The sequence below is a fragment of the Psammomys obesus genome, unplaced genomic scaffold (assembly GCF_907164565.1).
Source record: "Psammomys obesus unplaced genomic scaffold, mPsaObe1.curated_primary_1811, whole genome shotgun sequence".
NCBI lineage: Eukaryota > Metazoa > Chordata > Mammalia > Rodentia > Muridae > Psammomys > Psammomys obesus.
Window position 1 is genome coordinate 13,788,632 of NW_026585644.1, and position 15,488 is coordinate 13,804,119.

The 15,488-nt window shown below is 44.1% G+C and overlaps 1 protein-coding gene across 1 annotated transcript in view; it reads left to right on the plus strand.

The window, feature by feature from the left end:
* Positions 1 to 15,488, plus strand: part of Sntg2 (syntrophin gamma 2) — a 218,490-nt gene that overhangs the window by 118,122 nt on the left and 84,880 nt on the right. The window contains exons 8-9 of the mRNA XM_055624844.1: positions 3,780 to 3,871; positions 12,997 to 13,124. Coding sequence (XP_055480819.1) covers positions 3,780 to 3,871; positions 12,997 to 13,124 — 220 coding nt within the window. The remainder of the gene's footprint in view (positions 1 to 3,779; positions 3,872 to 12,996; positions 13,125 to 15,488) is intronic.

Genomic DNA, 15,488 nt, shown 5'->3' on the forward strand with positions numbered 1-15,488 from the left:
AGCGTGTAAGAGGGAAGTGTTTATTCTTCTTAGCCTTGAAAGCCCAGGCACTTTGAGAGCTGGTGAGGACTCCCAGGACTGCCCATTCATTGCTAAGGTTGTGACCACAGCTCAAAAGTCAACAATTGAAAGAAAAAATGAAGAGAGTTTCCATACCTTTTCTCATCAAAATATTGTCCAATGCTATTGATAAAGGGTCCCCTCACATGCTTTGGCTAATGGTCATTTTTCTTTTGTTAATTAGAACATGATGCTTTTTGGTGATCTTGTTTTCAAAAATCTCTTCAACTAGATTGATATGCTTCTTTTAACATTTTTACCTTTGTTTTGGTGTGTGATGAAAACTTACAGATGTTAAATGTTGGAGGACATAGATTACTCAAACAAAACATGGAGATAGGTAAAGAAGTCAGAAAGGGTATATGAGGAAGAATAAGAGGGGGTCAGAAAGAATAAAAGAACCAGAGGAGTAGGAAGAATACTGAGAGGGGTTATTCATAATATCTGTATCACAGGAAGTCACAATCAGAACTTCCTATTTTTGCCCAGCACATTTCAATCTACGTGGCAGAACATGGACATACCCTGGTCCCTAATGTGTCCTCCCTGGGACTTTGATACAAATGTAAAAGAGCTTCCGTTAGCTTATCTTTCTCCATCACCAGGAAATAGTCACTTTCTAGATTTTTCTCAGAGGATTTTCATTCTTTAAATTTAGCCTTCTATCCATGTTAAGGTTCTCATATTTCATCGCACAGTTTGTCTGATATATTTTCTATATTGTTTAATACCTCTTAAATTACTTTAGATTTTTTTAATGAGGGTTTATGTTACAATACTATATGAGTGTTTAATCAGTTACATCCATCCATTAAACACAAAGTCTGGTTGCCAAAAAAATATTTTAAAAAGAAAGAAAACATCCTTAGAACCTAGATTAAAACAGCCAGGTATGGGGAGACACATAACCCCAGTTCAGGAGAGGCAGAGACATGGGGCTTCCTGGGGTTCTGGAGAGGCCCTGGTTTAAAATACAAGGTGGACGGCACCTGGAGAAGGACAGATGAAGTTGTCTTCAATCTTCAACACACATGTGCACACATATGCGTATGTACCCTTCCACACCCATACACCCGCTCACAAATAGACGTGTTCTCCCTGCACGCATACAAGACACACACACACACACACACACACACACACACACACATACACCATAATTACTAACACTGATATAATGGTAGTAAACAAAACAATATTGGCACTCTTCAAATTTTTCTTTGGGGATACAGAAGAAGAGATGACAGTCACTGAGAAATTAATTACTAGGAATCCATTGTATACAAAGGACTATCAATTTCAAGTTTCCCCTCTCACTACCCATAGCCTCCTCAGACACACACTTATGGTGGCATTTGTTGCACGTCGCCCAGAACAACAGCAGCACCCTTTGGGTTTTAAGGAGGTATAGGCAGTTTAAAGTGTTTTCATCATTCTCTCAAATAATCAAATAATGACAGGTTGATTCTGGACAGAAATGAAAGACTTGGGAAGCCATCGCATGGACTGCCCTAAAGTATGACTATAAATGCAAATTATAACAACAATAACAACAGAACCAACTATGGGCTACTGCAAAAGCAGCGCTCTGTAACGGGCTTGGGTAGACTGCACGAGGCAGCAACTGTGTGCACCTGGGGGAGCAAATGAACAGCTACGCTTGGTTGTTTGTATGTTTTGTGTCTAAGGAGGTAAATGGTTCTCAGGCCTCCCAGCACATGTAGGAATACGGTGACGTGTTTTTGTCATACTCGTCCTCACAGATACGATGTAGGCAGGAAAGGAGCAATGGGCTGTGTGTGTCACGAGGAGCAGAGGTGGACTGGGGAGGAGCAGTCAGCCTCAGAGCCTCCTTGACACCTGTGTGCTCCCAGGAGGACTGACAGCTCACCACAGTCCTAGGAATGAGATGGCATGGTCAGGTGCTGACCTGCAGGATGGAGTCCTGCTTCTCTGTTCCCTTCTCACTGTCTTTTCCTGGGGGCGGAAGGGTGGGGAGAGGACCTGCCTTCCTGTTTCACTCTTGGCAGCATTGCATGCTCACCATCGTTTGCAGCTAGTCGGTAATAAGCAAGCCAGGGCGCTGTCCTCTGCACTTCTGCATGCTCTCCAGGGGCTCAGAAGGCCCAGTCTCAGGGCTGTCTCTCTGCTCATGGTTTCTAGAGGGCTTCTTATGTGCTTCCAGATGTTCAGCCTCTCTGAGAGTCTGTCAGGCAGGCAGTGGTGCTCAACCACCTGCCTCTATGAGACAGCACCACGAAAATGGAAGAGCTGACCCATAGGATCTGCCCACAGTATGTCTGTGCAGGAAATAACGATGCTGGGAGCAGTCAGAGAATACAATCTTTCTCTTGGTACTGCCTTCGAGAGCTTGATTGAAAAGCCCAAATAACCTTGGGAATGGCCCCAAGCTTCCAGAGCACTTCTTTTTTTTTTTTCTTTTTATCATTTTCTTTGTTTTAATTATTTTTATTAATTACAGTTTATTCACTTTGTATCCCCCCTGTAGCTCCCTCCCTCCTCCCCTCCCATTTCCACCCTCCCTCACTCTTTCCCACCCCGCCCCCTCCCCCAGTCCACTGATAAAGGAGGTCCTCCTCCCCTTCCCTCTGATCCTATCCCATCAGGTCTCATCAGGACTGGCTGCATTGTCTTCCTCTGTGGCCTGTAAGGCTGCTCCCCACTCAGGGGGAGGTGATCAAAGAGCAGGCCAGATGTCCTGTCAGAGACATTCCCTGTTCCCATTACTATGAACCCACTTGGACACTGAACTGTCATAGGCTACCTCTGTGCAGGGGTTCCAGGCCATCTCCATGAGTAGTCCTTGGCTGTAGTATCCGTCTCAGAAAAGACCCCTGTGCCCAGATGCAAAAAGTCCTGAGCAGTTCTTAATGGATTTACAAGTTTAACTTGATTGTTGAACTGTGTGGTCTCAGGGTTGTTCTTAAAGGGAGTTGTGCTTATTAGACACCTGTTGCCTCTGGACTAGGTCAGACACACTGTGGGTGAGCCTTTCTGTGTTAGCTCTGAGAAAATCTTTGTGAATCAGATCATCTCTCCCATAATAGTGGGACACTTAGCTGTCAAAAGACACAGTGGGAAGATCTCAGACCCCAACCTGTGAAACTATGATGGTTATAAATGATAATCATGCCACATTTTTTTTTTTTTTTGCTGTTTATACAAGTAAATTCAGTACAAGTGTAAACAATATACAAATGAACTTTAACTCAGTTCTTCATAGATGATGATGGTGGTGGTGGTGGTGGTGGTGGTGGTGTGACTGGGGCAGGGTTACCCTTCCTGTGACTGCATTGTCCACATTCTTAAACTGCCTGTCTGCAGCAATGAGAGACCCAAGAGTCACCCACCAATCAGCAGCTCCGAGGAACTATGCCATAATAGTGGAATGGGATGAGCAACTGCCAAAAGGCTCATGGTCCTAGTGTACGTACAACCCTGCTCTGACCCTGATAGGGACTTATGACATGACAGGCAATTAATTGCTCTAGGAGTGTTGATGGGGAAACCAGGTCCTAGGAAACCTCTGTCTAATACAGCAGCCCAGAGAACCGCCCCCTGCTGTTCCCCATCCCTGAGATGGACCTAGCAATGGGCAGCTGGCTCTACCTGTGTGCTCAGCCATTTTACGGTCATATAGTCACACGTGATGGGGTTGAAAACTACATCTGGTATGAATACCTCTCATTTTGTTTCAGGGTCCCCGGGGCCATCCAGTGACCACAGCAGCAGGGCCTCGTCACCTCTCTTTGACAGTGGCCTGCACCTGAATGGACACTGCAGTCACACAGTAAGCACGTGCAATCCCCTGACCTCATAACTTGGGAACCCCAATCCCAAGGGCCCTTGGTTGCGGGGAAAACTGTCCATGACCCAACAAAGGCACCTGTAGATGTTCTGGAAGAAACGATGAAAACGGGAATTCGAGTTGGTTCTGTTGGCATTTATTTCCATGAGGGTCTTTGGCCTTATATCCACTGAGACACCATAAACCAGTAGTTCATACTTGCATGGAAAGCAAACACTGCTCTTCATTTTGAGGTATAAAATGAAGATTTCAGGTGATCTTCACAAGAGTCTCAAGTTTTTTTCAGGAGACTTCCAGAAGACTTGCATGAAAGGGGAACAGTGAGTTTATTCCCAATTTCATAGAAAACATCAAGGAGGCATGAACACTCTAGATTTGCCAAGAGGCCTAACCCTGTGCCCTCTCTTCCCCATCCTAAGACCCTAGAACGGAGCAAAGGAAAGCAATATCACAACCACCAGTGCCTGCTGCCCTGAGTGTACCTCCTAAAGCTGAGGCCAGCCTCCCTCTGGGCAGGTTGGCTTATTCTCCACGACAACCTTGGTGCCAAAGTAGAATCGTAGCATCCCACAGTTGGTTTAATAGTTTGCCACTTTAATAGCAGATCCTAACCACACTCCCACATCCAGGTAGAACCCAGTCTGGGTTCCATATGGACAGCTGGCTGCGGGAAGTTAGCGGAGAGAGGCAAATGGCTCTGGCGGCTGTTGTTCTGTGTTACCCTGGACTCAGGAGTCCTTGGTGAACCAGGACACTCACAGAGTCAGCTCTTTATCTCTAACATCTCTGAGGAGCCAGCATAACCTCGGCTTTCACAGTTGAAACTTTGTTACGGTTCACAAAGCATTCATACCATAGACTGCACTTTGGTGCTTGCAAACTGCGCTGTGACAAAGGACCCGAGGTAGAAATGTTAGTCCTGCTTCTTGCAAGATGCACCTGAAGCTAGAAAAGACACCCAGCTAGGAGCATGCTCTCTGTATGGGAAGACATGGTTGATGACCATTTCGGGGACCAATTTGGATCACAAAAGCAGGGAAGGAGAGGTGAAATATGGCTGACAGTGGCATGCTCCTTACATTTGACAAGACAATAAAACCAGGAGGTGAATAATCACTGTTGTAAAACTTACCATAACATAGTCAGTAAGGAAGCTGAGAGATAAATGGCAAGATTGACAGAGCAGTGGCACGCCTCTTCCCTGAAGTGGAGCTGGGAATATCTGTTTTCCAAATAAGAAATATGTAAGGTGTACTATGAATAGTGCTTAAAGGGGGCTGGAGTGCTTCCATCAAAATAACCCATCATCTCTGACATCAGGTAGTTACCTTAAATTACATACTGACAGCAATCTTCGTTACCTGGTTATTAAAAAGTGCTTCTTAAAAAAAAATCACTCCTCCTAAACTGGGGGAATTCAGTGCAGACTGTTAAGTCTGGCTTGTACTCATCTCTCACTCTTAAACCCCTGATTCCTGAAAACTGTTAGATTGTAATTCCTTTCTTGAAGAGTTCGAAGTTCAGAGGCCCATGTTGTATTTGGACTGAGATATAACCTATAATTTGACTATACCTTATCCATATTTGGATCTTACAGGGAAAAAAAATGTGCATTAAAATCTGGTTTTATTTTCTTTTTAAACACATTGCAGATAATGTGTATCATTTTCCTCATAAAATGAGACTGATTTCTAAAAGTCATATAAACAATTATATTCTAAGCAATTTTATGACTTTTCTCTTCACTGAGACAAAATGCCTCAGAGAAATAACTTCCAAGAAGGGAAAGTTTATTTGGCTCGTGGTTTCAGAGGGATTTCAGCCCGTCATGATGAAAAGGCAGGGAGGGGTTTGTGGTAGATGTGCATGGGGGGGGGGGGCGCCTCACACCATAGCAGACCAGAGACCAGAAACTGCAGGCCCAAGCCTGGGTTGCAACCTTTAGATACTTCCTTACTTACTCTCTTAGCCAGCAAGACCCCGCTTCCCGAAGATCCCAGGTTCTTCACAGCGCCCCACAGGCCAGGGACTCAGAGCTCAAGGCAGAGTTCAAATTCAACCTACAGCACCCATTCACATTTAAAATCACTGTGTTTTTTTAAAAGCCTATATTTGAATGAGATAAGGATGGCTTCCAAAATCTGTGTTTGGAAGAGCAGAGTGCAGATGTCCAGATAAAGCTGCTGAGCAGAAGGCACATTCCTTTTCCAGTCATTCTCTGCATTTTTAGTGTCCACCAGGCATCACAGGAGGGGCCAGCTTCCTGATTTCTCATCTCTGTGTGAGTATGTGGGTGCAATTATGTTTGAATTGATTCCAATGCCTCCAGCTGTTAAAATCACCTTTATCAATATAGCCCTTGAGCTTGCTTCCTGTTCTGGGTGGTTTTTCCCAGATTAATAATGGGTGCTGGAGTGGTTAAGAGTTGGGGAGTGGGCTGGTTACCTGACATGGTAATTCAGAACAAAATTTTATTTCTGGACACAGAGTATCCCAGCCTAGCTGTTGTCTGTCCAGTTGTTCCTCTCCAGAGGAGAAAAATCACAAAGTCACTGTTCATAGAAATTCTGGGAGGAACTATCAGACTTATCTCTCCTGTATCCTCACTACTGCACAGAAGCAGAGGCTGGAGGTCTGTGCTTGCTGCCTGTCTTGCAGCAGAGGTACCCTGAAGCACTGTTTGCTAACTCAGCAGCTTGTTGTTATTCAGGACAGCTCAGGGTCTGCACACTGTTCTTTGGCAGAATTGCCATGGCACTGGTGCCAGGCAATCTTCTGTGATGAGCCATCTGAAGTAACACTTTATGGAGGCTGGGGTAGATGCCCCTCTAAAAGAGGCCTGTATCATAAGGAGGCTGCTGTAGGCTGGTACAGAAGCACAAAGAAGTGGGGCTCATCTCATGAGGACCCCATAGAGAAGGGAGTGTGACTATTCAAAGTTAGACAGGAACCAAGTTTGGAATCTAGATCCTAGAAATAGTGCAAGAAAGTGAGAGTCTTAGTGGGTCAGTAGTATTGACTTTCACATGGTATCTGCAGGAGCCCCCAGACCCATCTACAATGGCTCAGTCAACTGCCTTGCTATCACACAGAGCATGATGCTAACAAGTTAAGAAAGAACAGATGTGTTTTTGCTCCCTGCTTCAGAGGTTTCAGTCTTCATTCTAGCAGGAAGCTTGTACTAGAATAGAACTAAGTTTCTCATATCATGCTAGCAGCATGCAGAGCCAACACCTGGCTTTCTACTTTCTACACTGACTTTCTACTTCACCCATCTCTGCCCTGACTATGTGTTGGAGCTACTCACATTCAGAACATCCTCCCTTTAGGTAGCCCTCACTGGGACACACACACACACACACACACACACACACACACACACACACACACACACAGATAGGCAGACAGACAGACACACACACACACACTGTGGTATGCTTTACTTATCTCAGACCTTTTCAATTAATTTAACAGTCAAGATTAGCCATCATTCCAGGTGACGTCAGAGCTGTGTTTTCAGGTCTGTAAAGGAAGAAAGGTGATAGGTGAGCAAGCCATTGCCCTATCCTGACACCCCATGGGTTTTCCTAGAAGGTATCAGGACTATTGGGAAAGCTGCAGAAGGCAGAGATCCGCTGTCAGCATAGACCTAAGTGTTAGGCAGCATAGACCTGCACCATCTTATAGGACCTGAGGGCCCATCTGTGACTTGCTTTCTTATGTGCACAGAATGTGCTTTAAGTACTGGTTCTCTGTTATGAAATGTGAATTGTGGCAAGCACTCCATGCTAGTTGCGACTGGAGAGCTGCTGTGGAGTTGTTTTGAGTTAGTGGAAGCTCCTGCCCAGTATAAAAAGCAAGGAATTAGCTTACTTTATACACTGCATTTAGAAGTGGGCTTCAGTTATCAGTTGTCAGTTTTCTGTTATCTGTTGGGGAAGTTGTAGACCCTCTTTTTTACATTGATGGCAGGCACAGGTTTCTGGAGCTCTGGCCACAGTTCCAGCTGGATGCAATGGACCTACTGTTCCAATGGCAAGCCGTGCCTGCCACCGTGCTTTCTCCGCCATCATGGACTGTGCTCTCTAACTGTGACCCCAAATAAATCTGCCCTCCCTTAAGTTGTCAGGTGTTATTCACAGTTACAACACCACAATCTTCCACTGTAACATTTCAGGTCCCCCACCACTCCCAGCATTCCTCCCCACCTTTCAGACCCACAGCAATGGAGCCAGCCGTGAACCATAAGCCCTGAAAAGAGCCAAGATAAATTATTTCTTCTTTTTCCTGGGTATTTCATCACAGCAACAAAACAACTGACACACCTCTCAGCCATGAGGAAGAAATCCCTGAGCATTTTGTGTGCCTCCTTAGTCCTCTCCTGCAGCAGAGCATAATAACACTTTGCTAAGGCAGGTGGAGATGGTAGCAAATCCACCATTCACAGCAGGTTCCAATTCAACATGGTTTACAGTTTAAACCCCTGTTCACAGAAAAACACCTCTGAGGGCATGAGAGCAGAACAGCTCTGTGCCTTTATGAAGACCTTGGCTTTGCAGTCACTCTGTTTTGTTTTTCTGCAGACAAAGCCAAGACCGCAGGTTTGGGAACACAGAGTCAAGGGGGGTAGGCAGAGCCAGATGTCCAAAGAGCCAGGCATGCAAAGGGCTAGTGTTGGTGAAGCCAGATGTAACTGGCCAGGTGTATACATGGTCCAGTGTGCACAAGGCTTGATGTCCACAGCCCAGTGTGTACAGAGCTTGTATTGACAAGGTGGGAGTCCTAGCAGCTACCTCTTCCATGTCAGTGAGTATTTTTGAAGGTTTTTTTTTTCAAGCTTAGCAGAATAGGGCTGCCACACTCTGCATTGTTTTTCTTTTAATCAGCTGTTATTCTCTCTGTGCTAGATGCTATAGCCCAGACAAATAGACGTGGTAAAGCTAGCATGGGCTGTGCACACGTGAGGTAAAGGAAGTATCTGAGAAAGCAGTGGGCATCTCTCCCTGCTTTCTGAGGGGTTCCCAGACACACCTGGACACTGTCGCCTGTAATCTCGCACAGATACAAGGTATAGCAGTACTTGGGAGTTCTCACAGAAATCTCTTTGTAATACTTCTCAGGTGCTTATAGATGACAGCCCCCTCTACGGACGGCGTCCCCACGGGAATGGCACTGACTGCACATTCAGAGTGTCTTACAGCTTTCACTTTCAACCAGGGCTTTCCCGGGGTCATCATTTTCTCTCCGCTGTGGCCAAATATTGCTCTTTTTTAAATCATGTTTGTGCAGTTTTGTTCTCTAAAATCTCATTACCAAGGGCCCACAGCCCCAGCAGGATTTGTGAGGATGGAAATGGCAAGCTGAGACCCACAGGCAGGTTTCTGACTGCCGAGCAGCCATTATTATTTGAAATTGAACATAAACTGTCCGCACAGCTAGAGACAGACTCTTATCCTAGGGTTTAGTGATTATTTTATTGATCAAAACATTCTTTAAAAACTGAAATCATTCTATGGTTACCTAAAAACAGCATTGAGATATAGTGCTCTATAATAAACTTCATGTAAGAAGTAGACACACTGTGTCAAAAGCCATGTTGGGGCATTCTGTTTGTGTGTTCAGACTGATGCTTTATTTTGTTTGTGTTCAGACTGACACTTCAAATGTACTCTTCTTGGTAGTCGCTACTGAGTAATGAATTTTAAAAAAAGTTATGTCAGAATATCCATAAACCATACCTTTGGCAAGTCCTCAGGTGCCAAGCTCATGCTTTTAAATGTTGATTTTTATGGGGAAAAAGCATTATAAGAGAAATTGTGGAGCCTTCACCGTGTGCTGAGTGTTCTGTGGTTTTGTTTGTTTGTTTGTTTGTTTGTTTCCAACATCTGAGTGTGGCAGGAAGTCACAAGCTGCATTCAGGTGAAGTAAGACAGGACATGGCTTACTGGCAAACTGCTAGATGTTATCTGGCTCTATTCGGTTGTGGCTTTTCCAGCCAGACCTCAGGAAATAGCACCTGATGCTCATCTCCAAGATGAAATCATTTTAAATGTTGTTAAGAATTGCATTTTATTCTAATGAATGGAGCAATGAGTTAAAATTTGTTTACGGAATCATGCTAATGGCACACTAAAGGGTGCTTATGCAACTCACAAACATGAGAAGATGGAGGTAAATGTCTTTCTTGAAACAGAGCAAAGTACAAAAGGAGTAGAGGTTGCCACTCAGAATGACAACTGCTACCAAGGCAGCATCCCACGTGCTGGACTAAACTGCAGTGTCAAGGTAACGTGGCTACTTAAAGCAGACTCCAGGGTCACAGTCAATATCAATAAACTGAATTTCATTGAAGCTGGCCTGAGGGCTTGTCTCTGAGAAATTGCCTATGTGGTGTGTATGCACAGTGAGGTTCTCAAGTGAATAGGCTACATGTTGTCAGACATAGACATGGATTTAAATGGCCAACTCAGGCTTCCTGTGTGGCACAGTTCTCAAACAGGAAGATTCCAAATGACAGGAGGTGGCAGTTTAAAAAGCATCAAGCTGCACAAGGCAAGGCATTTGCTTTCAAGCAACAGGAACCAGGTGGTTGAAGACTGCCAGCCCTCACAGCAAGGCAGGTGACAGGAAAGCACCCCTCAAGGGGGTCTGTGTTGAGACAATGGAAGAGAAACAATGTCCTATTCTGCTGATGTCAAAAGGCAAGGGGACAAGTGCAGATGTCTTATTTAGCTGGACTGTGTGACAGAGCGGAAATAACCTACCAGGGTGTCAAGACAGACAGAGTCAGGAGAGACAGGATCTCTGTTACCTAGCTGAATCCTCAGACACAAGTGCATAGGGAGAAGGCTGCTTGGGGCAAATGCAGGGGAGAGAACCAAGAGGTCAGGGACAGAGATGTAGCTGTCAAGTCGACGGCTTTGAGGTTTCTCTGTGCTTGGAGCAGAGGAACAGTTGACTCTCTGGGCATACAGCTGAGTACCCAGAGAGATGACGCCTTCGAGGTTTACCTTTCCCATTTCAGTTGCCGAATGCGTCAGGAGTTCTCATGCTGTCGCATCTTCTGTCGTGATGTTTTGATGTCAGCATCCTGGTAGATTAATGTCTCTCAATTGCTCATAGAAGCCACTGTCTCAGAATGAAGAATATGCTTTTGCCAGCAAGGAGGCAGGCTCAGGGTACCATCTCATCTAATATGTGTGAGTGTCACTGGTTCACCCTGATGTAGTTGAACATGAGTTCAGTCTTCTGGATTCCTGGGGTGAGAAGAAAGTCTAATATATTTTAGTTAATCCCTATGTGCTATGAAGAAAAGCACATTTCCAACAGTTACTATTCTTGCTATCACATTCGTCTTTTCACCAACAAAACCTGTTTCCTGCTTCCTGCATAATTATTAGAGCCTGGTAGCTTATTGAGAATGCAGAACAGGAAGTCTGGCAGGGCCCCTCTGGTGTGTGGCCCTTTCAGTTACAATGCAAGGAAGCAAATCCAATTGTTCCTTCATAATTATTGTATCACAGCTGCTGTGCCTGGTGTTTGTGGATTTGTACCTCATTCTGGTCCTCACTTCCCTAATAAAGTGCTTTATTTCATTAAGCAATCTGCAAATTGGGGTGGGCTGGAGGGCTACATCTGTCTGCCTAGTGTGGCTGGCCCCAGAGGCTCTTCAGAGCCTGCCTGTTCTTTTGGAGGGTGCCCACTCTGCCAATGTCCCTCCACACCAAGTCCCTCGGGTTTTCTTAGAGCTTCCTTGTGCCTGTTAACAGTACCCAAGGGTGAGCTTCCAAAAAAGTTAGTGCCATTTAACAGTCTATGAGCCTCTCACACCCCAGCTGCCATGCCCAAGTCCTATCCCACATGGGAGGGTACATAGGTCTATGCATAGCCCAGGGTAATGAAGATTTTCCACAAGCTCATAGCCTACCTTCTTCCTGTTGTCAGAACACTTGTCTTCTCTCTACAGCAGCAAAGACAGATCTCTTTGGTCTCAGGCCCAGGCGAGTAACTTCACCAAAACCAGACCTGGGTGGTGAGGCTCCTGGCTCAAGTTCCCAGGGTGACCCTCAAGGCTTATCTTCATCTAGACATCTGAGACAAAATGGAGAAGACACAGAATCTGGGCCAGGTTGATCTCAAGGAACCCTCTCTCGAGAAGGGAGATGGGGAGAAGGCAGAATATTCCCCACTCCACAGTGACTCTCAAAGGGACAGGCATAAATGATCAGGTCCTGGGTTAGAGTGTGGGAGTCCTGTTCTGTGGGCCTCAGATCTGTCCTTGGACCCTCTTCTCTCTCATCAGAAGTGCCTTATACTCAGAGCTAAGTGGCTTGTCTGGCTCCCTAACCCCTGCAGATCTAGGGACTTGATTAGTTTGTTGTTTAGTCTCATTGTGCCAGGTTCACAATTCTTTTAAGACATGAATTATAAGGATATTTTATGAGGCAACTTTTACCCATTCTATTAGACAAAGTTCTGCCACAGTTTCCTTTAAAGGTACCTATTGTCTGAGGCAGAAAGCCATGACTTTGAGTATTTCCAAAAACTGAAAATTAAATGAGAAGAACCAGTCATTCCCTTAGGGACTGTGTCCCTTTCAGGTCAAGGAGTGGTGTGACTTCACAACTTTCTGAATGTCTAACAAAGAAAATCAAAACCCTCCATGCCTGACATTGGCCTAGAAGTATGTCTCATGACTAGAATTCATTTGATATTGGTGGAAGCAATTTCATTTTTGCCCATGTTACAGGATCTCTGACAGCCATCAGCTCACCTCGTTTTGACTGACTTCCTCCTAGGGTTCCACAATTTTAAGTTAAGGAAGATCTGTCATGGTATGAGCTCCTCCTCCAAATAGTTCTCTCCCCCTCCCCTTTAGCTTCATTCCCTTTTACACAAAATGTTTTTTAAAACACATTTTAAAAGCTTTTATATTCAAGTACGAGTGCTGTTTCTCGACCTCTGAGAAGTTATCTTGAATGCCTTCATCAGTTGAAGTTGGCTGACCTGAGATTTGTGGAAGGGATGCCTCAGCTGCTTGCAAGCCTCTCCAGAGGACAGTGTGGTGCCTGGACTCATGAAGACTGACTCTTGCTTATTTTGTGCAGGCTCCATCATCACCTTCCTCACCCATAGCTAATGAACCAAAGTATGAGAAGCGTTGGCTAGACACCTTGTCCGTCCCTTTGTCCATGTCTCGGATCTCCAGATACAAAGCTGGAACAGAAAAGCTCAGGTATGTGACCCACTTTGGAGTGGGATATGAACCTGACAGTGGTGGAAGGGGGAGGCAGGGAGCTCAATACTGGGGGGAAATCTGGCAAACCCCTTGTTGTGCCATTTCCATCACTGCTTTAGCGTCTGACAATACTGTCCGCAAGCACAGGGGCTGTCACCGCAGGGTGGCATTTGAGGAAGTACTGAAGGCCAAGAGAAAAGAGATACAGAAGCAGTTGGAGTGGCTGGTTTTATTAAAACAAACAAGCAAAAACTGTTTTCTCTCTTCTAGCAAGAGCAATTTGTCAATGATCAAGAAATACTCTAGGAAGAAACTATATCTTCAGCTTTAAATATCAACAGGATAGGCTCAATTATAAAAGACTATAAGCTTTTCTAAATTACAAGTAGATATTGCAAAGCCATTTAAATTCAGTGATCCTCATTTTCTTCATTAATAAAGTAAGAGGCTTAGGCCAGCTCCTAGTTTGGAAGCCCTGTTAATTATGTAGTTTCAAGAAGGGCTCATGTGGCCTTCTTCTGGGTAAACTGAGGGGCCAGGGCCCTTGGCTTAAGTTTAGAGACAAACCAGGTACAGGACAGTGACCATCTTCAATTAGCAAAGGCATAACATAAACATATTGTTGAAAATTGGGCCTTGTCTATCATGAAGTTTGTGTGTGGTTCTGTTTGATAATGGTATGAGTATAGTGTATGTATGGAATTGTACCATGTGATGAGGGGCATGAGCATATATGTGTTTCTGGGCTTCTTTTTATTTTTTAATGACACATAATGATCTATGTATTAGTAGGGCTCAGTGTGCTATTCCAACACACACAATATTGATGATAAAGTTGGGGTAATTACATCAAGACTGTTTGGTTAGGGGTGGAGAGATGGCTCAGTGGCTAAGAACTTACACTGTTCATCCAGAGAACTTAGGTTTGACCCCGCACCACACTGAGTATTTTATAGCTTCAGCAATTGGGAATCCAGCACTGTCTTCTGGCTTCCAGAGGCAGCTGCACTCACATGCACATGCCCCCACAGTCTCTCCACACACATATGCAATATTTTAAAATGAAAACAAATCTTACTTGGGAAGTGTGGGAGGAAATGGGTATAGGTACCCACAGAGGCCAAAAGAGGGCACCAGATCACCTGAAAGAGGCATTTCAGGCAGTTTTTAGCACCCAATGTAGTGTGTACATTTGATAATATTAATCCATGAAAACTCAATTCGCTATTTTAATTTCCTTTATCAGTGTTTTATAGGTTTCAATAATTAGATTCTGAACTTCCTTAAATTTATTCCTATGTTATTATTTTGCAAAGGGCATTATGACAAAGGGGATTGTTTCTTTTAATTTCATTTTATCCAGTTTGTTCCTAGGGTTCACAAGCACTACTGGTTTATGTATATTGATTTTTTATCTTCTAACTATAGTGAATTCACGTGTTCATTTGAATGGTTTGTATGTATGTGTGTGTAGGCATATGTAAAGTTACTGTGATGTCTCTGTATATAAGATCAAATAATCAGCAGAGACAATTCCATTTCTTCTTTCCTTTATGTATGTGTCTTGCCTACTTGCTGTCTAGTACTTCCAGTACTATGCCAAAGAGCAGCAGTGAGAGTAGAGTGCTTCTCTTGTTCCCAACTATAAAGGAAAATTTCATCATTTCATCCCTGAGTATGATATGTGCTGTGAGTCTTTCACACTCCTTGGAGTTGTTGAGGTGAAATCCATGCCCAAATTTTTGAGAATTTCTTTTTCTTATGAGATGGTTTTGAATTTTGCCAAATGTTTCTTCTGTATCCATTAAAATGGTCATGCATTTTTGCCCTTCAATTCTTTTGTCCTGGTGTGTCATATTTATTGTGTGTACTTCACTCTCCTTTCATCCCAAGGACAAACTCCAGCTGGCTACATAAATGGTCATTTATTATCCTACTGAAGTTATTAATGTGCATGTGTTCCTCATAGTAGTGTTCTTTTAGAGTCTTTGTCTGGCTTTGGAGTCAGACAAATGGTAATGATAGTCATTTGAAATTACCATCGACATGCTCTATCTTCTTCAGTTCTTTGAAAGAGTTTGAGAAGTGTTGGTGGTGTTTCTTTTTGAAAGTTTTATAGCGCTTACTAATGCCACCAGGTTCTCACATTTTCTTTGATGAAAATCAAAACTCTTTTTTGTTTTTACTTTTTAATTTTTTATTGTTATTTATTACAATTTATTCACCCACCCCACATCCTGGCTGCAGCCCCCTCCCTCATCTCTTCTCAGTCCCAGAGAATTAAAACTCCTGATCCCTCCTCCTTCATGGCCTCCTAAGACTTTCTGTCTCACTGTGATCCAGTCTTGGTCATTTGTGTGT